At 39.8% G+C, this 23,999-nt stretch overlaps 5 protein-coding genes across 5 annotated transcripts; 1 reads left to right on the top strand and 4 right to left on the bottom strand.

Annotated features, from left to right (window-relative positions):
- Positions 1 to 1,153: 1,153 nt before the first annotated feature.
- LOC112203776 (U-box domain-containing protein 52) lies at positions 1,154 to 5,473 on the bottom strand. Its single transcript, XM_024344700.2, has 10 exons — positions 5,296 to 5,473; positions 4,818 to 4,939; positions 4,618 to 4,739; positions 4,110 to 4,324; positions 3,936 to 4,002; positions 3,503 to 3,788; positions 3,210 to 3,311; positions 2,474 to 2,893; positions 1,435 to 2,184; positions 1,154 to 1,310 (listed from the first exon to the last, which is right to left on the bottom strand). Exons 1-10 carry the CDS (start codon positions 5,471 to 5,473, stop codon positions 1,197 to 1,199), a joined length of 2,376 nt encoding a protein of 791 aa, XP_024200468.1. The 3' UTR covers positions 1,154 to 1,196.
- A 7,365-nt stretch (positions 5,474 to 12,838) lies between these two features.
- Positions 12,839 to 13,939, bottom strand: LOC112203768 (uncharacterized protein At3g28850). The gene has a single exon (XM_024344692.1). It carries the CDS (start codon positions 13,937 to 13,939, stop codon positions 12,839 to 12,841), a length of 1,101 nt encoding a protein of 366 aa, XP_024200460.1.
- Positions 13,940 to 16,294: 2,355 nt separating this feature from the next.
- LOC112203757 (cucumber peeling cupredoxin) lies at positions 16,295 to 17,061 on the top strand. The gene is made up of 2 exons (XM_024344682.1): positions 16,295 to 16,442; positions 16,568 to 17,061. The coding sequence occupies exons 1-2, from the start codon at positions 16,295 to 16,297 to the stop codon at positions 17,059 to 17,061; spliced, it is 642 nt and encodes a 213-aa protein (XP_024200450.1).
- A 354-nt stretch (positions 17,062 to 17,415) lies between these two features.
- LOC112194625 (putative RING-H2 finger protein ATL71) lies at positions 17,416 to 18,968 on the bottom strand. Its single transcript, XM_024334841.2, has one exon. The coding sequence runs from the start codon at positions 17,928 to 17,930 to the stop codon at positions 17,460 to 17,462; it is 471 nt and encodes a 156-aa protein (XP_024190609.1). The 5' UTR covers positions 17,931 to 18,968; the 3' UTR covers positions 17,416 to 17,459.
- A 138-nt stretch (positions 18,969 to 19,106) lies between these two features.
- Positions 19,107 to 22,360, bottom strand: LOC112194617 (dnaJ protein homolog). The gene is made up of 7 exons (XM_024334833.2): positions 22,204 to 22,360; positions 21,961 to 22,124; positions 21,681 to 21,831; positions 21,453 to 21,594; positions 21,082 to 21,358; positions 20,726 to 20,924; positions 19,107 to 19,587 (listed from the first exon to the last, which is right to left on the bottom strand). Exons 2-7 carry the CDS (start codon positions 22,108 to 22,110, stop codon positions 19,268 to 19,270), a joined length of 1,239 nt encoding a protein of 412 aa, XP_024190601.1. The 5' UTR covers positions 22,111 to 22,124; positions 22,204 to 22,360; the 3' UTR covers positions 19,107 to 19,267.
- Positions 22,361 to 23,999: the final 1,639 nt, after the last annotated feature.

The following is a 23,999-nucleotide window of genomic DNA, read 5'->3' as shown; positions in this document are numbered from 1 at the left end:
CAACCGCCTAGCGCCTACCCGTCTCTGCCCAGGCACCTACCCATCTCTGTCCAGGCGCCTAGTCGGCTGTCCACACCGCCTAGGAGGCCGCCTAAGTCCATCTTTCGGTGATAATATCGTTTTTTTTAGTCCCTGAAATTATCGTTGTATACCAACATAATATTGCGAGATATTTAAGATATTTTGTGAAATATCCCGATATTTTCCGAAATGTGTGATATTTGAAGAAATTTAGGGAATATTCCAAGAAAATCCAGCAAACCTTGAACATACACAGGTTTCGAACCTGTGCCCTTCCAAAATAAAGTCAGGAGACGCACCCAGCCCCCAACCAACTCGACTGACTGTTGGTTTTGGTTCTACTACACTCTTTTTTATATTAGAATGTATTTTCCTTGGATTACTAATTTTTTTGACAATTAATTTAAACTTCTAAAATATAATTTCTAGCAATTTTGTATTTTTAATTTGTTGACTGTAACATTTCTAAATAGTTTAATGCTTTACAAGATCTCCTAAATACTTTTGTCACGTTTTCGTAATATTAATTTGTTGTATTTGATTGAATAGTTCTACAACTTTACTAAATCTCTAATTATAATTGATACCATATATTTTACTGGCGGCAACATACGTACTCTAAATTACTATAACTCACTATGAAATGAAGGTTGTTCAACATTTTTTTTTTGAAATATAATAGATAATGGAACAAAGAAATTGCTCACGAAGTTTCACTCAAAATTTCAATAATTTTCTCTCAATTTCCACCATTTTTTTTGAAAATTTATCCATATCGATATTTCCTCGATATTTCTTTCGAAATTTCCATTTTTCAGAGTATCGATATTTCCTCGATACTCGATATTTTAGTCATTGCTCCTAACACATGGCCATAGTGTCTGATAATAACTTTTCAAAGTCAAGAGAGATTAAATCACAGTTTCAAAGTTAAGAGAGATTAATTTTTCCGGTAGGTTCAGGTAACAAGAATGAACTCCCACTACTTCGTCCAATTGTACATGTTTATAACTGTTTATAGCAAACTTCGTCAATCGTCATAACTTGAAAAGTGTCACCTATTGTGGAATCACCAACAACCGGGATTCTTTAGCTGACTTGTCACATTGATTATCGATAGCTTTCCTCTGTAAGTACTATGTGAATATAACACTACAGTGTGTGTGCTTTTAAATTTATACCGAAGAAAACGTCAAGAATCCGACTATAATATTCTTTCCTCCATAAGATGATGTGCTCGAATTGCTCACTGAACTGGCATATCCAGATTGGGGGTCATTCATCACTTCCTAACATAAAATACCGAAGTTACTATTTGAAGAAAGATATATATAACATGAGATTATAATATGATGTTTAACGCTGATTGAGAGAATCATCTAGCAGTTACTTCATGTGTATTATGGAACTCACTTGCTTTGTGGAAACTGAGCACTTTTGTAGTAAGAATGCTCCACCACCATTAAGCATGCCACCCTTTTCGCCGAGTTCTCTCAATCTGTTAAGCTCAGGTAGCACTACCTTGCCAAGATCGGGTCTGTCTTTTCGCCTCATTTCGGCACATTGTAATGCTAACTTGGCAAACTTCAAGGCTTCCTCCACAGGCCAGTCAGGAACAGCGGGGTCAAGCATCTCAGCGAAGGTCCCTATCTCAATTGCGTGCTCAACAAGATGAGTCAAACCCATTGCTGGTTTGGCTGTTATTATTTGTAGAAGCATTACCCCAAGTGAGTAGATATCAGATTTTGTTCCAAGCAAGCCAGTTTGTTGATACTCTGGGTCGATATAACAGAATGTCCCAGCTGCTGATGTCATGTGATACTGAGTGACTGAGTCAGCTACTGATGGAGGGACAAGCCTGGCCAGACCTACATCACTAATCTTGCTGACATAGTTATGGTCTAGCAAAATGTTTCCTGGCTTTAAGTCACGGTGTACAAAGGGTTCTGGCTTGGCCTGGTGAAGGAACAAAAGCCCCGTGGCAATTTCTGCAGCGATTCGGAACCTTAGCTGCCAAGGAATAACTGGGGTGTTACCTCGTCGAAACAGACGGTCTTCTAAGCTCCCATTACCCATGTACTCATAGATCAGACAACCATACTCTGGGCAGGCTCCAAGCAGGAGAACCATGTTTGGATGTCTTATGCAGCTCAAAACTTCAATCTGCATAGTCAAGAACAATCAGTCAATAATACATGCTCGTAGTTTTTGACATTAATATTTCTCATTTTCTTCCTTTAATGTATTGTAATACTTGATCCGGTTGCTTTTGTTTTAAGATGACATGTTCCCTGTTTTGCCAACACTGTGCAAGTTCAGTCTTGAATAAAATCACTCATGAATTCATGATCTGATTCAAGTATTTTCCATCCGTCATCTTTATTTTCTGCTAATATCTGAAAATATTTTAAAGATAGCAGTTAGAGTTTTGATCATCTGAAAAGTGGCTAACCTCTTGTTGGAACTGTGAACGTCCTTGAGCTGCATCTGGACGTAGAGCTTTTATTGCCACTTGTGTATGGTCCAGCTCACCCACATACACAGGCCCATAGCCACCTTCTCCAATCTTAAGAGCTTTTGAAAAACTGTTCGTTGCTGCTTTAATCTCTTCAATTGTGTATTTCCGGTACCGCAGATCAAAACTTCTTCCTCCTAGTGAGTTCGTCCTCTTTTCAGCTTCTTTCAGACCCTTTATTTCTGAATTCCTCCTTTGTTCTGCTTCCAATTCAGCAATCCTTTTAGCTGCTCTTTCTGCGTCCATTGCTGCCCTACATTTTGCTTCCTCTTTCTGTACAAGTGCCAATGCAAACTCCTGACCTAGGTGTGCCCCTTCCAATCTTTGTTCTTCTTCCCATTTCCATTGGTCAAGTTGCTTTAGGTATATATAGAATGCCATTAGAATTTACACTTGAATTAATAGTTGCTCCAAAACCTATGAAATCTATGTCATTAAAATGACACACAACTGGCTTTTTTATTGCTACTGGTGCTACATATGTAGTGTCCTAGTGTGTATACGTGTGTGTGAGAGAGAGAGAGAGAGAGTGTGTGTGTGCGTGTGCAAGGCAGAAGAGAGAGGTTCACATCAATGCCTTACTGTTTTGATGTGAGGGTGTCCTTACATATACAATGTGTGTACGTTTGTGTTTGTTGTGTGCAAGGGAGAAGAGAGAGGTTCACATCAATACCTTCTGTTTTGATGTTAGGGTTTCCTTACAGGCCGTATTGTACACCTCCATTGTCTGCTTGAGCTCTAGCTTGAGTCTCATCATCTCATCTTCTACTTCTTCCTATAGTTGGCAAGGAAAACTGCACATTAGGACTCTGAAATATTTCTACATTCATGCATACAATTCATTGCAGTGATCACTCAAAAGTCATAACTAAAACATTTTTCCTCTACTTATCAAACAATATTGCAGCATTTAAATTGGCTTGTGACTCAACCAGAGGTTGTGTTCTTCTTATAAAAGTGTCTTACCATATTTCGGGATGACCATGATTTTCCACTCTCGGTTGAGGATAATGAGGAGTTCATGTCAATGAACTGGGTTCTTGAGTAGGATTGCTTGGAGGTAGATCTTCTGTTGTCTAAGTCTGAGTTGAATGATTGTTGAGAGTGCGTTCCTGATTCCACACTGCCGCATATAGAAGGAAACATGTGATCAATGCTTGGTCTTCCTCCACTACTTGTGAATGATACATCGCTGTCTGGTGAGATCTCATATAATCTGTTTGATGAAGCTTGTCCTCTGGTGAATGGTGTCCTGAAACAAAAATTGCATTGCTGTGTGGTCAGTCTTCATTAATTCTTCAAAGACTACTATAAAATTAGCATTTACTACACACGCATGCACGTGCGAGCATACACACACACACACACATCTTCTCTCTTAAATAATCACAGAGCTTACTTGATTCCTGTATCATGATCTATCCGAGCGCTACGGTGCCGGTACTTTGTTCTTGTCCTCTCTGATGCTGCATTAATCAAAAGAACATGAACTAGTGAGAAAGTATAAATAAAAAATAAACAAAATTACATCTTAACAACATGCATGATGGTAGAATTACAAAAGTGATATAACCTCTGGGTTGCTGGTTACGCATGAATTGAGAAACACTTGAGTCCGAAACATTGCTGAGTTGGTTATGTATTTGCTTATTACGAGCTTCTGGGGGTAATTTAGTGGTTGCTGTTTGCACATGACTGATCTTTCCCTTGCCAATGACATACACAGTGCAGAAATCCGGTGCCCCTTTCGACACTCTGCTTGGAATGTCTGTAGTTTTGTTGAAGGCTCTTTTGCATTTGACAAAGGAGAAGTGTAATCAGTAGCCATGCATTATAATTGAGTTTTGTCCCAAGTTCTTAAAAGTCAGATACATTTCTAATCCTGCTTGTAAAAAATTTGAGTCATCTAGTTGCGATTAACCAAATAGACTAATTCTAATAAACACAAAGGGTAAAGTATGGTGATGGTACTGCTCTGTGTTGCATTGTTAGGCATATTTAGAGAATGCAGGGGCCAAATCACATATAGATGAGAAACCTCAGTCAAATACACACACACACACACACATATATATAATCACCTGAAAAAGCCACTTTTTGAAGGTGCCGCAAGTACCAAAACCTCAATTGAATGTGTCGAAATAAAATTGACAAGTGCTTTTGCTACATCAGTACCTTTAACTATTACTTCGTTGTATCTTACCTGTTGTAAGTATAGATTTAGTTAGAGAAGAGAGTTTGCTGTGCAACTACATACAATTTAATTATATTCCTTACTCACAAGCTTTTTCTTACAAAAAGTACGAAGTGGAAGAAACAACTCGCTATATTCAGCATCAGATTGGCTTTTGCACAATTTTATACCTTCCTCCTTTAATTCAGAGCCAGAAACCGATTTCTCAGCTGCACCAAAAAGTGAAAAGCAGGAGGAAATGGAGGATTTAGAAGACTAAACAAAATTAACATTCTAGAGCAAGGGGACAAAATCATAGCTATACATATTCACTGACTAGGTGCATATTTCTATCATAGGACTATGCATTTGTTAGGTATACAACATTGATCAAATATGCCTATATACACATGGATTGTTGGGATATTTACTACTACGTTGAGTTATTTGTACTTTGGTGATTGAATCTCATCTTGCTACCAGAAATGATGTACAATTATCAACATGTGCCTGATAGAACTGAATTTTGAATATTAATACCAACATCATCATCTGTACATCAGAAAGGGAGGAGATATTCACGTACTTTGATTGGGAAGGCCTGGTGTTGATTGTTTAACATGCACAAAGGTGAGACTTTGGCCCTTGACAAGAAGATGCTCGACAGTCCATTTGAGAGCGTATTGACTTCCCTTGTCCTTGTCTATTGCCACCGCCACCACCTCTTCTCTCTTTTCATCACTTGTGGCACATGATCTTGCCATCACTGTCTGTCTCTGTCTCTCTCTCTCTCTCGAACACTGACTGAATTTTCACTCGGCCAAAAAAAAAAAAGTAGTGCTCCTAGCAGATGCTTAGAATACTATTCTTTTCTTAGAATTCAAAAACAAAGCAACAATTGATGAAGAACCTAGCTCCTCAATATGCAGAGGATGCTCTTATTTGGATATAGGCTTCTATGACCCTACAAACAACTAACTGGTAATATCTATGAACAAATTAAAACTGTGCTTCTTACGTACTTACTCTCCTAAAACCAGCAAAATTTCCAACTTCCACCACCTAAGCCCTAAATTTGTCTTTCTCAGTTTGCTTATTCTCTCTATCAGAATGTTATATTCTCTAGAAGTCCGTGTATTCATCGATCAATATGCTTCTAGGAAGAGTTTGTTGATTAGTTATACATAACAGGAGAGTACTTACCTGTCTATACTATTAATAAGAGCAAGCATCTATATCGTCAACTGATAAGTGTGAAAAGGATGAATACTTTGCCTACATTTTCAAAAACAAACTTCCAAACAATTTTATATATGTTGAGGGGGAAAAAAAAAACAACTGGACATAATTTGTTTCTCACACTAACGCATCCACATTCAACAACTCCTCTTCCACACCCATCACATGTAACCAACAATTACATGCATACGTTCTGTCACAGCATCTTCGATCACTTATGCTTTAAATTTTAACTAAAAGGTGTTGAAGGAATATCGATTTAGTGTGCCTTATCAAACTAGGAGTAGCAATAGGAGAGAAGGTTCTAGATTTCCCAATCCTACACGGATTGGTATTCCTTGTAACATTAGAACTAGCACTTTGTAATCCCTATATATAGGGCTCCTATTCTCAATAATAATACACACTTCTCTCATCAATCTCTCTCAATACCAATATACTTAAACACGTTATCAGCACGACTCTAACCACAAAACAGAAAACCAAAACTCATTCACAAAGCAGCCCCTAGCCCGAGCTAGCCGAGCCTTCGCTGAAGCCCGCGCGCCCGTGCGCTTGCAACCTTGCACAGCAGCCCCTGCTGCCCCCCTTCCTGCAGCCCTGCGTTCCAGCCTGCTGCCATCGAAGCATCACTGCAGCTCAAACAAGCCAACGCACACCCACTGCATCTTTTTCCCGTTCCTGTGCACATCCGTCTTCTTGCAAGCCTCGAAACGTCTAGTTCGGAAGCTCAGATCGAAAAACTTTCTTCATCAAAGTTGTTCGTCTCTGTCTCTTCCATCTAACCTCCGAATTTCAGCCTTATCGGAGTTATATTGAGATCTATACACCAATCGAAGTACAAGCTGTTCAGAACAGAATCTGCTCCGAATTTTCAACAAGTAAGTATTCAAAAGAGTAAGTTTTGAAGTTCCTATAATTCGAAATTTAAATATTTCTTCTTTTCTCGGGGACTTGAAAACCTCCCTTCTTCTACATCCCACCTTTCTTATAACGTGGGTTCGATTCTTGAAAAGCGGAATCGTGGGGATTCACGCAATTAACGAACTAAGAGCGTTCGTAAGACTTTGGACTAAGAGCGTCCGTAAGCATCGATTTAACGAACTAAGAGCGTTCGTAAGCTACGGACTAAGAGCGTTCGTGAGCATAGATTTTGACCATTTAAACATCATTGTTTCGGTCTAATCCAAATATTCTTGGAAATCGATTTCTTGGTAGCATTAAGGCTCAGAAATCTTATATTAGTTTTCGTGGAAGCATTGACTCCGAAACTAATACGTTCTTGCTTTCCTTTCAGGATGTAAGACTTGAACGAGCTCGATTTTACTCCATTGGATTCAACGGGCACAGGATATTTATTTGCCTACAATCCAAGAGCCCTGTTCTAAAGGAACCGCTCAAGACTCACAAACTGAGATAGAAAATTCCAGGGCATTTACCCTGATGAAGCGCCACATGAAGATGGCCCTCCAGTTTGAGTACATGAATGAGGATAACGCTAACAACCTTTGGGTTGCGCCTAGTGAACGTTTTAGTAACATTCACAACTTTTCGAACATAGAAGCACGATGGAATAATATCTGCTTCACTATAACTTTGAAAGAGTTATAAAATATTGTTCGGAGGCTCTCTGCATCATATTATTTATGCATGCTTGTGGAAAAACACAAAATAACAAATTGATTGAGAAAACCCTAACATGACCATAGGAGTCATGACGTTGAGGGTATAGGGTTGGACACCATGGCGCCATTTTTGGCCATGATTGCACTATTCCAACGCCATTGGTTCTAGGGACCATATGTATTGTGTCAATACACCTCAATCAAGAGAGCATCCTCTTCATGATATTTTATGGAGTACCTGATCAATGGTAATACATTGAGCTATAAAAGACTTTAAATCTGGCGATGAAGATAGAATGCCGCAGATTTTTATTTAGAATAGTCTTTTAATTTCCAAGAATTATGTAATGGCAATTATGCCTTAATCAATAAAATGACTTATTGGATTATCTCTTTTCTTCTAGGCGTACTCAATTAAGTATGATGTCTAGGAAAGTAATTGAGATTAGTGGTACTTAAGAGAGCTTTGCTCCACCGACATCTCTCTCTACTTCCCTGGTCATATTTAATTGGAATTACCGAACGAATTGAGTGACGACAATTTGTCTAATGTTTGATTTTTCTTTGGATTAGATTATGGTCACGAAACTTTGATGTAATCATTGGCTATTATTAATAAAGTATCGATTTATTTTATCTCATGTCATGGACATATTTTTCTAACTTTATTACTTCAAATATATAAGAGCCAATGGTTTTCATGCGGAAACGCATTGTGAGAATGGACAAGAGTTCCTTTGCATCACCTCTAATGACTACGGACGTAAAAGAGTCTTAGAGAAACTTATGTGTCGATCTAGTGGGTTGTATGCAACCACTATTCGCATAATTGAATCCAATCATGTTATGAGAGATGATTTATGGGATTCTGACACATATAGGCTTTGGCATGACCGTCTGGGACACCTAGGTCGTGATATGATGATCCGTATATTAAAGACTTCACACGGACATCCATTCTTCAGAACGAAGAGAAGTAAAAACCAAAAATTGGTTCGAGGAGATGCACTTGCGCCTCACGGCGCCAAGACTGTGCAAGACCGGCCACTTAGGGCCGGCGCCGTCTACCCCCTACGGCAACAACATGGCATTGACGCCATGGATCATTGTTTGACTCTAAAGTCAATTGTGACTTCATGGCTAAACCAAAATCCTCATTGGTTGTCTCTAAAGCCCATCATTCGTTCTGCAAAGCCTGCTCTTTAGCAAAATTAGGATCGAGACCATCCTATGCAAAGGACACTAAAGAAAATATACCATTCTTGCAAAGAATCCACGGTGATATTTGTGGACCTATTCAACCACCATGCGGACCATTTAGATATTTTATGGTGTTGGTTGATGCATCGACACGCTGGTCACATGTCATGCTATTGTCCACAAGGAACGCTGCATTTGCTAAACTCCTAGCACAAATAATTAAGTTAAGGGCTCACCACCCTGATCATCCTATTAAGTCTATAAGGTTAGACAATGCTGGAGAGTTTACATCAAAGACTTTTGATGATTATTGCATGTCCATTGGGATAGAAGTTGAACATCCAGTTCCTCATGTTCACACCCAAAATGGTCTCGCAGAAGCCGCCATTAAACGACTACAAATGGTCGCTAGGGCATTGGTAATGCGCACCAATCTCCCTATTTCTGCTTGGGGCTATGCAATATTGCATGCAGCTGTGCTTCTTCGTCTGAGGCCCACTGCCACTCAACCCTTTTCTGCGTCCCAGATGGTGACTGGGTATGAGCCTAATGTCTCACACTTACGCATATTTGGGTGTGCAGTTTATGTGCCTATTGCGCCGCCACAGCGCACCAAAATGGGTCCTCAATGACGATTAGGCATTTATGTTGGATATGATTCTCCAACCATTGTCCGCTATTTAGAACCCTTGACAGGCGATCTCTTTACCGCAAGATTTGCGGATTGTCACTTCGATGAGACAGTCTTCCCGTCGTTAGGGGGAGATAAGAACATAAATGTTCAACAGGAACGACAGGAATTGTCGTGGTCTGTCCCCACTCTGTCTCATCTTGATCCCCGAACCGCACAGTCCGAAATTGAAGTGCGGAGAATTCTCGATCTTCAGAACGTAGCAGAATCGATGCCTGATGCGTTTTCTGATATCGCTAAAGTGACGAGATCACACATACCTGCTGCAAATGTGCCTGCAAGGATTGATGTCCCTAAAATTAGAGGACATGACGCCACCTCAAGGGCACTTGAGCATGGCGCCAACGTCCACAGTGGTAGTGACGTTGTGGCTAGGCCCACGGCTCCCGCCAAGAAGCGCGGGAGGCCCATAGGTTCGATGGATTCTCGCCCAAGAAAGAAAGCGAGTTCGGCACAAAATAATCCATTAATCATCGATGTAAATAATCCATCTCATGAGACTATTCCGGATTATGGTTATGTCTAAGAGACATCATTGGGGGACGCTCCAATGTCAGAACCAACTCCAGAGAATAGAGAGATCTCCATAAATTACACTAGTGTACATGAGATGATGGATAGAAATTCTATGGCGATTGATGATGCATTTGCATATCATATTGCAAAAGGAATTATAGAATATGATGATATCGAACCTCGCTCTGTTGAAAAATGTCAACGAAGAGCGGATTGGCCTAAATGGAAAGATGCGATCCAGGTTGAATTGGATTCACTAACAAAGAGACAGGTATTTGGGCCTGTAACGCAGACACCCCAAAATGTAAAGCCTGTTGGCCATAAATGGGTCTTTGTTAGAAAGCGTAATGAGAAAAATGAGGTTGTTAGATACAAAGCCCGCCTTGTGGCGCAAGGTTTCTCACAACGCCCTGGAATTGACTACGAGGAGACATATTCTCCCGTAATGGACGTTATAACGTTCCGCTACCTTGTCAGTTTGGTAGTTTCCGAAAAACTTGACATGCAGCTTATGGATGTGGTTACAGCATATCTCTATGGGGATCTAGATTCAGAGATATATATGAAGGTTCCAGATGGACTTCAATTACCCAAATCAAGTGGCTCTAAACCACGGAGCGCGTTTTCAATAAGATTAAAACGCTCACTATATGGATTAAAACAATCCGGACGGATGTGGTATAACCGTCTAAGTGACTACTTGATTGGGAAGGGATATATTAACAATGAAATATGCCCATGCGTGTTCATTAAAAGAACAAGTTCCGGATTTGCAATCGTAGAAGTTTATGTCGATGACATGAACCTAATTGGAACTCTAGATGAGTTGAAGGAAACTGCTAAATACTTGAAATCCGAATTTGAGATGAAAGATCTTGGGAAAACACGGTTTTGTCTCGGTTTAGAACTCGAGCACCGTAGTGATGGAATCTTGATCCATCAGTCTGCATATACTCAGAAAATCCTAAGGCGCTTTAATGAAGATAAAGCAAAGCCTACGAGTACTCCCATGATCGGCCGTAGTCTTGAGCCCGGAAAAGATCCGTTTCGTCCAAGGGATGAGGACGAAGAACCATTAGAGGCCGAGGTGCCCTATTTGAGTGCAATAGGCGCATTATTGTACTTAGCTCAATGCACAAGACCGGATATCTCATTCGCAGTGAACTTGTTAGCTCGACATAGCTCTGCGCCAACACGCCGCCATTGGATTGGTATAAAGACAATCTTTCGATACCTAAGAGGTACGATTGATATGGGCCTATTCTATCCCTACAGAGAGAAAAGGAATGACGGAAAATTGGGATTGGACCCCAAAAGGCAAAACGCCCCCGTCCATGGAATGGCTGCCGGCCATATTGCCGCCGCCAGCGCCGCCACCGCTCATGGTGGCCGGCATTCTCCTATCTCCCTCCATCAAAACGACAATGATGTCTTGATGGGTTTTGCTGATGCAGGGTACCTCTCTGACCCTCACAAAGGCCGCTCCCAAACTGGTTATGTCTTTACCATGGGAAGCACTGCGATATCTTGGAGGTCTACAAAACAGACCCTTGTTGCTACTTCCTCAAATCATGCAGAGATTATTGCTCTACATGAAGCTGTACGTGAATGTGTATGGCTAAGGTCTGTAATTCGACACATTCAAGGAAGTTGTGGTTTGAAGTCTACCACAAATGAACCTACATGCATTTATGAGGATAATGCAGCCTGTATTGAACAAATGAAGTTAGGTTTCATCAAGGGCGACAACACCAAGCATATATCGCCTAAGTTCTTTTATAATCAGCAACAACAATCACTTCTAAAGATTGAAGTGAATCAAATCCGATCAGAGGATAATGTAGCGGACTTATTCACTAAGTCGTTACCTAAATCCACCTTCGAGAAACATGTGAAGAGCATCGGATTGAGAAAGTTATCCAAACTCCCATGATTATAGCAATCAGGGGGAGATATCGACATCAGGGGGAGTTATGATGTCTACATGTTCGATCTCGAAGAGTGAAGGACGTGTTGTGCTCTTTTTGTCCTTCGACCAGGGTTATTTTTATCCCACAGGGTTTTTGTTACCTGGCAAGGTTTTTAACGAGGCAACGGATGAAGCGTCACCACCAAGTTTGAAGCGGCACAAGGGGGAGTGTTGAAGGAATATCGATTTAGTGTGCCTTATCAAACTAGGAGTAGCAATAGGAGAGAAGGTTCTAGATTTCCCAATCCTACACGGATTGGTATTCCTTGTAACATTAGAACTAGCACTTTGTAATCCCTATATATAGGGCTCCTATTCTCAATAATAATACACACTTCTCTCATCAATCTCTCTCAATACCAATATACTTAAACAAAAGGACTAATTTGTTATGTTAGGATTGTAGCTCTCTAGAAACTGAACTCCAATAATGCCCAGTAGGTTATGAGTCAGCCAACAGTTCTACCTATAAAACACTAAGCCCTCATAAATGAGTTTTCAAGTCACTTTCTCCCTCCTCGGATTTAAGATCAGCTAGAGGATAACTAATTTTAGGAGTGGAATACAGAGCATTACTTTTGAACTTTGGTCTAACTTAATTTAAACTTAAAGAGTCCATAATTTATGGAACAGTTGGAGATGCTCTTAATATATATGGACTACATATCTCATTTGCTGAAACAGAAAGAATGTCAATTTATTTATTTCAAATGTCACATAGTGAATCTGGGACAAGTCCACAAACTTATTAAAAGAATTGAAAGAATATATAGTATATTAACATATAAATACAACGAGAAACCCAAAAATGAAAAAAAAATCAAATGGTGAAGATACACACAGAAGGAACTAGTACAGCAACAATTACAGCAAGAACCTGGTTTTAAGTTCAGCAACAATATGGGCATATAATCAACCCATTTTCGTTACACTGCGGGCACACATTAGACTCTCCCTCTTGGGCAATGATCTTGTGACTTCCGTGGCATTTGAAACAAACCACAAACCGAACTCCAGCGCAACCTTGACACGGTCCATCTGATTGATCCAACGGCACTCCTGCAAGGAGAGGCCGCAGCTTTCCTTGCTCGTGAAGCGTCAAAACCTCCTCTGCTCCCCCAATGTATCTCCCCTTGATGAAAAGCTTAGGAGGAACCGATTTGCAATCCAAAATCTTCCACAGCTCTTGTCTAAATTCCATGTGCATCGATACATCACGCTCGAAATACACAACCCGAAAGCTCTCTAACAGAAATCGGATGCTGTTGCAATCGTCGAAGGTCTTTCGTATCCCTCGAAGGGTTGTCGTGTAGAGAATTACCGACTCCAAGCTCCCAGGTGGACATTTCTCTTCGAAGCCTAATAGAGGGTCCGGCTCCGCCTCTGCCTCCGCCTCTGTTTCACTGTTTTCAATATTTTGAATCTCTGTTATTGACTTCCTCTCTGCTTCACTCAATTTCATGTACTCAATAACGGCTTGCCGAAAGGCGGCGAGTAGGTCCGGGTCGAAGAGGGTACCGGAATCTAAGTCCGGTCGCCGGAAAGACGAGATGTCAATCTCCGATAGAGGTGTTTGATTACGGCTTTCCGACTCTAGTACCGGTAGTGCTTGTGAATCTGGGAAAGTCGCTTTACTCTGCTTCAATTTAGACTCCTTAGAAGCAACTGGGTCCTTTGCCTTCATTCTTGGCGTCATGTTCTCTTTGTCGTCGTCGTCGTCGGCGACGTCATCGTCAGAATCTGTGAGGAGGTCTCTCATAAGCTCATCGACGTCAATAATATCAGGTTGTTGCTGCTCTCTCACACTGCTGCAGTTGAGCTTGTCCTGCTCTGTTTCTTCCTTGTGGAATTTGACAACTGAGATGTTTGGAAGGTTTTCCACATACCCATCCGATGCGCTTACCTGAAGAACTCGATCTTGTGGCTTCACCTGAAGGACTCCTGGGATTGATTTCAACCTCTTCACTAGTTTTCCTTTCATTCCCTTCATTTTCCCTCTCTCTTCCAAACCCAGAATCCAAATCGGAAGCCAACTATATGAAGCACACTAAAACAAAGATGATTCTGAACCTGGGAATATAGATTAGCAAAGACTTTGGTGCTACAGGCACAGCTTTCCAGCTTCAACGGCTACAAAGCTGAGTGGCTGTTTCAAAATTCCAAAACGTTGTCAGACGAAGATAATTCTATATGGGGCATACCAGAATAAGATTCGATTTTAACCTATAGTTCTGCGCCACGTCTTCTATGTAATACTAAATGCAGCTCAGGTGTGACTGTAACGGGACACTTGTCAAATAGAGGGGTATGTTGTGCACACGATGTAATGTGATGCAAATGCACTGTAACAGTGCGGCTAACGGTCATAATTGACTCTATAGGAGCATACAGCTAATCTTTTACTCGAGTATTTCTCATGGCTTTATGCCTTTATCCCCCTTCCTTTTTTTCTTCTTTTCTCATTTTATTTTTATTTTTATTTTTCATACGTTCAATTTGATGAAAAAAGACGCAATTTTTTGGTGGGATAGTGAAATTTTTTGTTTTGTTTTGTTTTGTGGTAGACTCATCATCACCCTTATTTTCTCTAGGGTGATAAAGATCATGACTAGATGATTTGCTACCTAATATGTAAGCCCAAATAGCATAAATGTGTGGATATAAATATATATATATATATATATATATATATATATACAGATCCGATCCAGAGCGGAGCTCCGCTTTGGAATTAATGTGTGAAGTTCGAGTTTTGGGTCACTTTTCGGTCGCATATCCACATCTCGACCGTTCAGTTTTTAGGTACTAGTGTATAGATCATCTCTGCAAATTTTCAACCAAATTGATGATTGTTAAGGTATCTAACTCGTTTAAACCAATGGACGGACTGAATCTGTCAACCTGAACCGTACTAGCTTTAAGGCAGTTATCAATGCCTTAACGATCATCATTTTGGCTGAAAATTTGCAGAGACGATCTATACACTAGTACCTAAAAATTGAACGGTCGAGATGTGGATATGCGACCGAAAAGTGACCCAAAACTCGAACTTCACACGTTAATTTTCAAAGCGGAGCTCCGCTCTGGATAGGATCTGTATATATATATATATATATATATATATATATATAAAGCTCAGTTGGGATGAATTAAGCCAAGTCAATTTACTTATGGTTTGATTAATGGGTGCCTGACTCTCTACCGGTGCTTTAAATAATCTATTTTACAATACTAGAAATATCGTCGATTTTTTTTTGTTCAACTAATTGGTCATGAATTGTGTGAAGTTATTTTTCAAACTAGGAAAATTGATGATGTTTTGCCAATCTCATTAGTGTTCAAGCAAATGGGGGTGTATAGTAATATGTTTAAATCTCATAAAATTCATGCAAAACCAATTGGAACTAAGAGGTTTTTTTAATTATTATTTTTTTCTCAACAAATTTTAATGCTTCGAAGGACTAACGATCCATTATATGTCTAAGTGACTAGAAGCTTAAGTTGTGGGCTCACTCAAGCTTCATTATACTCCACAGAGTGTTTTCTTATCAATGGTATTGACCAACAGGTTGTGTGTGTGGGTTTATGAAATTGATGCATGCTTCATTCTTACTTTAGTGGTAAATGGAATTTATTTACTTCTAAGCGCTGCCTTGACAAATTGATGCAGCTGACCACCACTTAGTATCTAAGTGGGACCTAAGGATAGCCTAAAAGAATTTTTCAAACACTGCTCAAAACCTTAACCCTAAGGTACTAGCCGGCTATTCATATTAAATGAATGACAACTTATATTAAAACATTAATTACATATAAAAAAATAAAAACTATGGCATTGAATTTGAAGCTGTTTTCCAATTTCAACATTTATAGTGCAATTCTTATGAGTCCATAAGTTACCAATTATAGCCGATTAAATATAAAATAAAAGCAGTGTAACTGTGAAGACAATGACCATAAGTTACACTGCTTTTAAAAGCAATGTAAAAGCAGTGTAACTGTCAAAACTCCTACTAAACCATCAACCCATCAAAAATGGAAAATTAGTGGGCACCGGAGCATTTTAACATGCAATATCGAATTAAGTAAAAGTCAGAGCTTTTATGTACTAGACATTTATATGAACGTTAGAATATGGAAAGTATAACCTACCATTTTCTAATCCACTTTCACCTCTTATAAATTAGATCGTTACATGTTAGTCTCTTAGTTCACTGCATTTGCTAGCTAGAGCCCCATCGATCTTATTATAACCGTAGACAACACTCTATATCTAGATCTGAGTTCAACAATGACCAGAGTTTCAATGGTTACATTAGTTGTTGTGATGTTAGGGGTGGTGATAATGGCGGTTCTTTCGTATGGTTGCGCTCCTAGTGGTGTAGCTTACTCAGTGGGAGTGGGAGACCCAGTGTGTTGGTCCATCCCTCCCCGACCGGATTACTACGCCAACTGGTCCAATTCTCATTTCTTCAAAATCGGCGACACTCTCGGTATGTATATTTTATCTGACAGAATTTATGTCCATTGTTTACTTGCTAGTGTATGTACAAATTAAATGATTGATCGTTTTACATTATGATGGATTAAACTGAATCTGCTGAATGGGGAGTTGCAGTTTTTAACTTTCAAGGGGGGCTTTCGAATGTGGTGCAAGTGACAAAGCAAGACTACGAGAGCTGCACCGCTTACAAACCCTTTAAAATCTTCAACAACGGTCCAGCAAATTTCACATTGTTGGAAAAAGGTGTCTTATATTTCATTACTGACGTCTCAAACTACTGTAGTCTAGGGCAGAAGATTTCCATTTCTGTTCACGAGTGCGCCTGCCCCGTTAATCAACCACCAAGTGCTCCAACAGCGCCCCCTTCAGTTTCTCCACTTCCTGCTGCAGTTCCTCCATCTTCGGTTAGTCCGAATAGGTCTCAGCCTCCTGCAGCACAAGTTATAACTCCAGCAGGAGCTCCATCCCCATTAGGGTATAATGGTTCCTCCCCTAAGACTAATCCTCCTGTGAAATCTGCAGCATCAATGCTACATAAAGGAATGATGCTCGGTGTTCTTCATGGAATCTTTGGCTCGGTGGCGTTTGTTCTTTGGTCATCCAATTAACAAACTCATGGATGAGTTAGACAAACATTTTCACTAGACTAGCTGCTAGAGCGAGTGATCTAGATTTTCTGTTTTAGATTATGGATTGAACACTAAATCTGCATGTTCTTTCAAATAATAGCATTGATTTTCCATTAATTTATTATTAATTGTTATCATATGCATTTTTAACAAATCTAGTTGTCAAATTTAAACCTCTTGTTACAGTTTACTCCATTCACATTGAGCCTATTCTTTCAAAAGATAGTACTCAAATTATTTGTAGTATACCATTACTTAATTTAGTGAACGAATTTGTCATTAAAAAAATATATATTCATTGAACGAATTTTGCTTTCTTGGAATCAATGAAAACAGAGAATCCTCTGTGCAAAAGTTCTATACAAAGTTTTACATATCTATGTGCTAATTACTCCTGGAGCGTTAGGCAAGGGGGTTATTTGACTACAAGAAATACAAAGAGAAGGTGGAGAAGGCGAGTTCCTGCATATTGGGCACGTAGCGTGAAGCCGAAGCCATGGATACACACACTTGACATGGAAGAGATGACCGCAATGAGGCAACACCAAGAGCATATCGGTTTCCTTGTAATCAGCCAAACAAATAGAGCAGCAACAAGCTGTTGAGTTTCCATATTGGAGCTTTACTTTGGAATAAGCAAGCTTTGGGTAACTAGTTATAGTGGCTTCATCAAGTCCAGCTCCTCCTGCTTGTACACTACTGCTGGTTTGGTCCCCGGCTATAGATGAGGAGGAATGATCAAATGTGTCTGCGGATAAGTGTGCGCGTTTAGAGCAGAAGTAGGAAGCAAGGGAGAGAAGTATAATTAGTATCACAAGAACATAAGCTAATCCACTTATAATGCTCATGTTTGAGAATATATGTCAAGTATGGATTGTGGTGTAAAGAAACTAGATTGAGAGGAGCCAAGATCAGAAAAAGCAGACATAAGAAAGTGTATATATGAGTTAGAAACAAGGCAAAAGGCTGAGGAATGGGATAATCATGGATGGGATAATGACATAGCAGAGATCATAAAAACTAAAATGGTCAATTTCGATCAGCAAATCGGTCAACGTAGACCTGAAGAGATTGAATTTGTAGCAGGGTCGAATGAAGGAATTAAGGAATCAGGTAACGTTGGGGTGCAGCTACCTAGATTTGGATCTTATCCTTGGCGAGAACTAACAGCCACTTGGATCCTAAAATTGACTGATAGTGCATGCGTATAGCTTATATTGATAGCTTGATTCTTCGGTTTGTCTTTATCAAACAAATTAGAGTTGCATTCAAGGAATGGCAAACTGGGAGCAAGGATATGTTACTTCTAAAGTCCCATAGGATGAGGCCACTAGATATCACTATATACCGTCTGCTCATCTCACCCTACACTTGATTTAAATCCGAGTACCTAACAAACCTCTTAGTCTCCCAAGAGGATAAATTGGGAAAAACATTCCCCATCAATATGCATGAAGAAAACATGAATCCCTACCAGTTCCTTGCATTGAGAGATGAGCATATAAGGCAGCCGACGGACCCTCCCAGACTTCAGCTCTTTTCCGATTACCATCTAAAGCTGGTTAAAAGTCCCCGATGAAAATACAGGGACAGTCCCAGAGATCAGCTTTCACTTCGTTCTAGGGAGGGTCGTAACCAATATGCTCTGTCACTAGTGTCATCGTTCTTCATAGCAACGATTATATCCGCAGCCGACATTACTGTCTAACATTTCTCTCCACCATACCATTCACGTTCATTGTGTTATTATCGTTTCTAGAGTACACATTTTAAAGCTTTATTCTAACCAATGGACAGTTGACAGATACAAAATGATCGGCCGATATATATATATTTTCAGATGAACTAGAATAAGGATCATGTTCTTAATAGATACCATTCACGTTCATTGTGTTATTATCGTTTCTAGAGTACACATTTTAAAGCTTTATTCTAACCAACTGGACAGTTGACAGATACAAAATTATCGGCCGATATATATATATATATATATATATATATATATATATATATTTCAGATGAACTAGAATAAGGATCATGTTCTTAATAGCTAGTCTTTAAATCCCCAATAGTTGGGATCATAAACAACCCAAACTGGAAATAAACACCAAGACAAACTACATATAAAAGACTCCTAACGCCTAATAACTTTTATTTTCTCAAAGGATATAAGAAGTCGCTCAAATCATTGTTGAGCGCATTGGACCCTCTGGGCACCACCATGCATATCCTCATCCTCGTCGTATGCCTCTTGAGACTGCTGTGCTTGTTTGCGACGCATTTCCTCTTCTATGTTGACATCATGCAGTGTAGTCTCCTCACACTCATCTAGTTCCATGTCAGTAAGCTGGGCAGAACTCCTCGGCAGCACTGCTTCCAAGGCCTTGCACTGTTCTGGCTTCAATGAATCTGGGAACTCCACAGTGAAATGTATATATAGTTTACCCTTCATAAATGGCCTCTGGTACATCGGCATGCCTTCATCATTTATAGCCTTGAATTGATCTGATACACCAAAAATAAACCACCAAGTTGAAAATACCAAACTAGCAACGCACTCAAATCCTATAGCAACCCATGCTGTTAAATTTCAAATAATGACCAAAGAAAAAGAAAAACTCAAAACCATAACTTTCACAAGGGTGATCTCAAGTATCAAAATAATTGAAAACACTCATTAAAATAGCAGAAGACATTAAACATCCAAAATTAAAGGCAGATTTGAGAGACAGCATGTACTTTGATTCCTTTTTTACCATATCCCCTTAAAACCATTTTTTTCATCGTGAAATCCATATACTTGGGTCTTCTAAACCTTATACCCGAAAACAAAACTCATAACTTTTGGTCTTTTATATTCACATATAGTTGTGTATCTTCCACCAAAGGCTCCCTAAATGATTGCCTGTGTCCCCTTCTACTGATCCAAACCATTGCCTTTATGGCTATGCTAAAAGATTATCAGTGCAAAATTTAAGCCAAGTAGAGAATCAGTAACATACTATATACGACTCCGAAGATCTGTCAACACTAACCCCTAATCGCTAAATCACGTCCCATTTGGCTGATAGGTTTGCAAACATGGTCAATTAATGAATGGAAGTCTAAAAACCGAGCGATTCAGATGATTGAAACGGATATTGAGTCCACCATGCAATTCCTCTAATTGTAGAAGAAAAACATGACCTCCCTAAATGGATGGAACTCAACAACCTCCAAAAGCAATCCACCATTCTGCATTGGTCCAGGTCAACATGTCCTATCCTATTTTGATGAAACACCTACCACAAGTATTACACATCACATCTTACAGATTAGGACGAATTTGACAATATTTCATAACCTACTGAGTAACCAAATGCACACACTATTGGGGTGCATTTGTAGAAGAAAAACATGACCTCCCTAAATGGATGGAACTCAACAACCTCCAAAAGCAATCCACCATTCTGCATTGGTCCGGGTCAACATGTCCTATCCTATTTTGATGAAACACCTACCACAAGTATTACACATCACATCTTACAGATTAGGATGAATTTGACAATATTTCATAACCTACTGAGTAACCAAATGCACACACTATTGGGGTGACAAGGACAAAACTAGTCACAAAAATGAGAAGAGAACAGATGTAACTTACCAGGCTTGACAACTTCTCCAGGATGAGATTTGATGAGGAGTTGCCTGCCATCTAAATGCGTGAAGATAAATTGGAAGCCACAGAGTGCCTCCATAAGGGACAGCGTATGTTCGTAGAATAGGTCATCACCCTTTCGCTTAAACTTAGGGTGTTCCTTTTGTTGCAGGACAAAAACAATATCCCCTGTGATGGTGTCAGGCTGCCCCAAAAAAACAAAAACAAAAAATCAATAAATCAATAACATATAATAGAGAACTGACATATAGAAGTTCTAAACAATTCCTAGGAAGTTAACAATAAAAAGAACAATTTAAAACTGCACAATAACAAACAGATATGAGAGGGTGTTGACCTACCGCTTCATCAGCTTCACCAGGGAATGTGATTCTCTGTCCATTTTGCATGCCCTTCTCCACATGAACCTCCAATACTTTCTTTTCCTGAACAACTTTCTCACCCTTACACTGCGGGCAGCGATCCTTGTCATTAATGGTTTCACCGGTACCCTTGCACTCATTGCATGGGTGCTGCATTTGCTGGATCATGGAAGGTCCAAGATGTCTAATAGAGACTTTCATTCCAGACCCTTGGCAACCAGGACACTTCATTGAAGCACCCGACTTTGACCCTTTACTGCATCATTTCATTAACTCCACATATCAGAAACATAAACTACTGAAACAAAACAAAAGATATGATCATCCAATTTATATTATCAATTACTAACCCCTTGCACTTGGCACAGATTTTGTTACGAGAGAGAGACAGCTTCTTGGATGTCCCATTATATAGATCTTCCAGGGAAACTTTAAGGGGATGGATCACATCCTCTCCCCTTCTCTGCCTGCGGCCTCTGCTGCTGCCACCCCCTGGGCACATAGAGAGCATTAACACACTGAATTCCAGATTACGCAAACACAAAGAGCTCTCTTTCACAATGTGAAAAAATCCTCACCGCCAAAGAAGGACTGGAATATATCAAATGGGTCGTGGCCGCCGCCTCCGGCACCCATTCCTTCCTTGAGTGCATCCTCGCCATATTGGTCATACACTTCCCGTTTCTCTGGATCACTCAGAACCTCGTATGCTTGGGCCAACTCTTTAAACTAAAAATTACACAAAACAAGAACAACATATCACAAACCCATAAATGTTTCACGATCAACAACAACAACAACAACATCATTCCTATGTAGCCTTGGCTGATGAAGACCAAGAGATTTGAGATTTCTCACCTTCTCTGGATCCCCACCCTTATCAGGATGGTTCTTGATGGCTGCTTTTCTGTAAGCCTTCTTCAGATCATCCTGCGACGCGTTCTTAGGCACTCCAAGGATCTCATAGTACTTGGTGTTGTCGCTTTTCTTCGGAGCTCTCCCAAACATTTTCTCTCACGCACCTTTGATCAAAAATTCAACTAAAATTTCTGAAGAAAACAAACCCAAAACCCAGAATTGGAATTTAGATAGACAACTAACCGATGTTGCGCAAGATGAGATTTGTTGTTTGCAAAGAGAAGAAGATGAACGAACACACGGCGAGAGAAAGAGGAGTGGTCTTGGTCAGCTCCTGGTTTTTAAAGGCAGGAAATGGACGGCTGGGATTGCTTCGTTCAGGGGGTTAGTTACTGGGAAGGAAGGATCTAGAATCTGTACAATTCCATTTTTATTTGGAAAGTATAACTATACGCGTATCAGGCGTATGGCATACACAAAATCTATCTGATGGCATGTAATTTGTTATTTATGACGTGATATTGTGTATTAGAGATTTCATTTTTTATTTTTATTGTCCCTTCTACTTTCTTGTATTCAAAGCAACCAAGGCCAAACTCGCATTGGCAGCAATTGCTCTGTTGAGTGGCTTCTCTAAGAATTCTCTTGTTCGTTAGTGAAAAGAATTGAGAGGGATTTTAAGTCCCAAAATTTATGTGTTTAGCTAGATTTGATTATTAAATATTTAAATATTTCAGTAGCTTCTCAGTAGCATTGTCTCTAGCAATGCAGATTTCCAACTATCCAAATTGAACTACACTATTTATCCAAAAAAAAAAAATTTGAACTACACTATAAAAAAAAAAAAATTAAAAACTGTTCTATACTAATGCTGGCAGTCACCTATAAAATTAGTTATGCAGGGGCGAATTTAAACTATAATAGCTAACGAAAACTGAAATCCTTGTCCACCCATTTCCAAAAAATAATTTATGCATAAAACATATGAAAATAAGGAGAAATTTTTATGATATTAGATTAAACATGCATGAAATCATCAAAATCATGACACTTATGGGGGCAAAAGCTGCATAATACACTTTCAAATGCATAAAATTGTCCAGAGCTTCTATATATATCAGTGTGTATATGATGATGCAGTGTGGGCGACAGCCCCCACTAGCCTTATGCTAGGTCCACCAATGAATGCTGGTGACGCCATTTGGCTTTAACATCAACTGGCACTCATCTCCTCTGGAAAATGCCACAAAACAATCTTAGCTCCTATGGAACGATCTAAGGTTAGGCACTTTAAGACCATTCAATGTTCATAAAAAGGTCATCCATAATTTCATTATGAATAATGGAAGAAGGAGATAGAGGAGAAATATTGAGGTTATATATTGAGAGTCTATCTCTTATTTTGAGTCTATTCTAATCATCATCCAAGAGAAATTTTAATTTTAGGGGTTAAGTTTAATTTCCACATCTTATCAAGAAGAGCAGTGATACGCTAAAAACAAGCGCTATTTAACCCTGCAAATGTAGTTGTTAGTATAGAATAAGTAGGGATTGTTCAAGTAGGGGGTTGATGGCAAGGTTCTAAAAATCGGTCTGGACGGCCGCCTAGGTGCCGCCTAGGCGTTGGGCGCCTCCATACAGTTCGGATTTTAGGCTAATCGATCGAGCTGGGTGCCGGGCTGAAAATCGGCCACCTAGTCGGGCTAGGCGGCCTAGGCGGGTCGTCCTGGGCGCTGGGCGTTGTACGATTAGGCGCTATGCGATTAATAAAACATCGAAAATCAAACTCAAAGTCTCAAACAATCCAAGTCGAAACCTAAACTCACTGCCGCCGTCTCTCTTCTCTCTCTCCCCGGCACGGCCTCTCTCCCTCTCTCCGGCAAGGCCACACGACCTCTATCTCTGACTGACTGACTCTCTATCTCATGAATTTCTGGGTTCAATTTCTGGGTTGAAATGTTTGAATTGGTAAGTTGAATGTCTGGGTTTGATATTTTCAATCGATCTGTTCTGGGTTTTCAGTTGACGCCAAAATCGAT

The sequence above is a fragment of the Rosa chinensis genome, chromosome 1 (assembly GCF_002994745.2).
Source record: "Rosa chinensis cultivar Old Blush chromosome 1, RchiOBHm-V2, whole genome shotgun sequence".
NCBI lineage: Eukaryota > Viridiplantae > Streptophyta > Magnoliopsida > Rosales > Rosaceae > Rosa > Rosa chinensis.
The sequence above is the reverse complement of the archived record's forward strand: the minus strand, read 5'-3'. Positions and strand labels throughout refer to the sequence as shown.

What these genes read in the sequence shown, in the direction of transcription:
- LOC112203776 (XM_024344700.2), bottom strand. Translation starts at nt 5,473, where the DNA reads ATGGCAAGATCATGTGCCACAAGTGATGAAAAGAGAGAAGAGGTGGTG. An exon ending in TCAAAAAGTGGCTTTTTCAG is followed by an intron (nt 4,325 to 4,617) that starts GTGATTATATAT and finishes CAAATGCAAAAG; the next exon opens with AGCCTTCAACAAAACTACAG. An exon ending in GATCATGATACAGGAATCAA is followed by an intron (nt 3,789 to 3,935) that starts GTAAGCTCTGTG and finishes TTTTTGTTTCAG; the next exon opens with GACACCATTCACCAGAGGAC.
- LOC112203768 (XM_024344692.1), bottom strand. Translation starts at nt 13,939, where the DNA reads ATGAAGGGAATGAAAGGAAAACTAGTGAAGAGGTTGAAATCAATCCCA.
- LOC112203757 (XM_024344682.1), top strand. Translation starts at nt 16,295, where the DNA reads ATGGCGGTTCTTTCGTATGGTTGCGCTCCTAGTGGTGTAGCTTACTCA. An exon ending in CAAAATCGGCGACACTCTCG is followed by an intron (nt 16,443 to 16,567) that starts GTATGTATATTT and finishes GGGGAGTTGCAG; the next exon opens with TTTTTAACTTTCAAGGGGGG.
- LOC112194625 (XM_024334841.2), bottom strand. Translation starts at nt 17,930, where the DNA reads ATGAGCATTATAAGTGGATTAGCTTATGTTCTTGTGATACTAATTATA.
- LOC112194617 (XM_024334833.2), bottom strand. Translation starts at nt 22,110, where the DNA reads ATGTTTGGGAGAGCTCCGAAGAAAAGCGACAACACCAAGTACTATGAG. An exon ending in ATCTGTGCCAAGTGCAAGGG is followed by an intron (nt 21,359 to 21,452) that starts GTTAGTAATTGA and finishes GAAATGATGCAG; the next exon opens with TAAAGGGTCAAAGTCGGGTG. An exon ending in CTGGTGAAGCTGATGAAGCG is followed by an intron (nt 20,925 to 21,081) that starts GTAGGTCAACAC and finishes TTTTTGGGGCAG; the next exon opens with CCTGACACCATCACAGGGGA.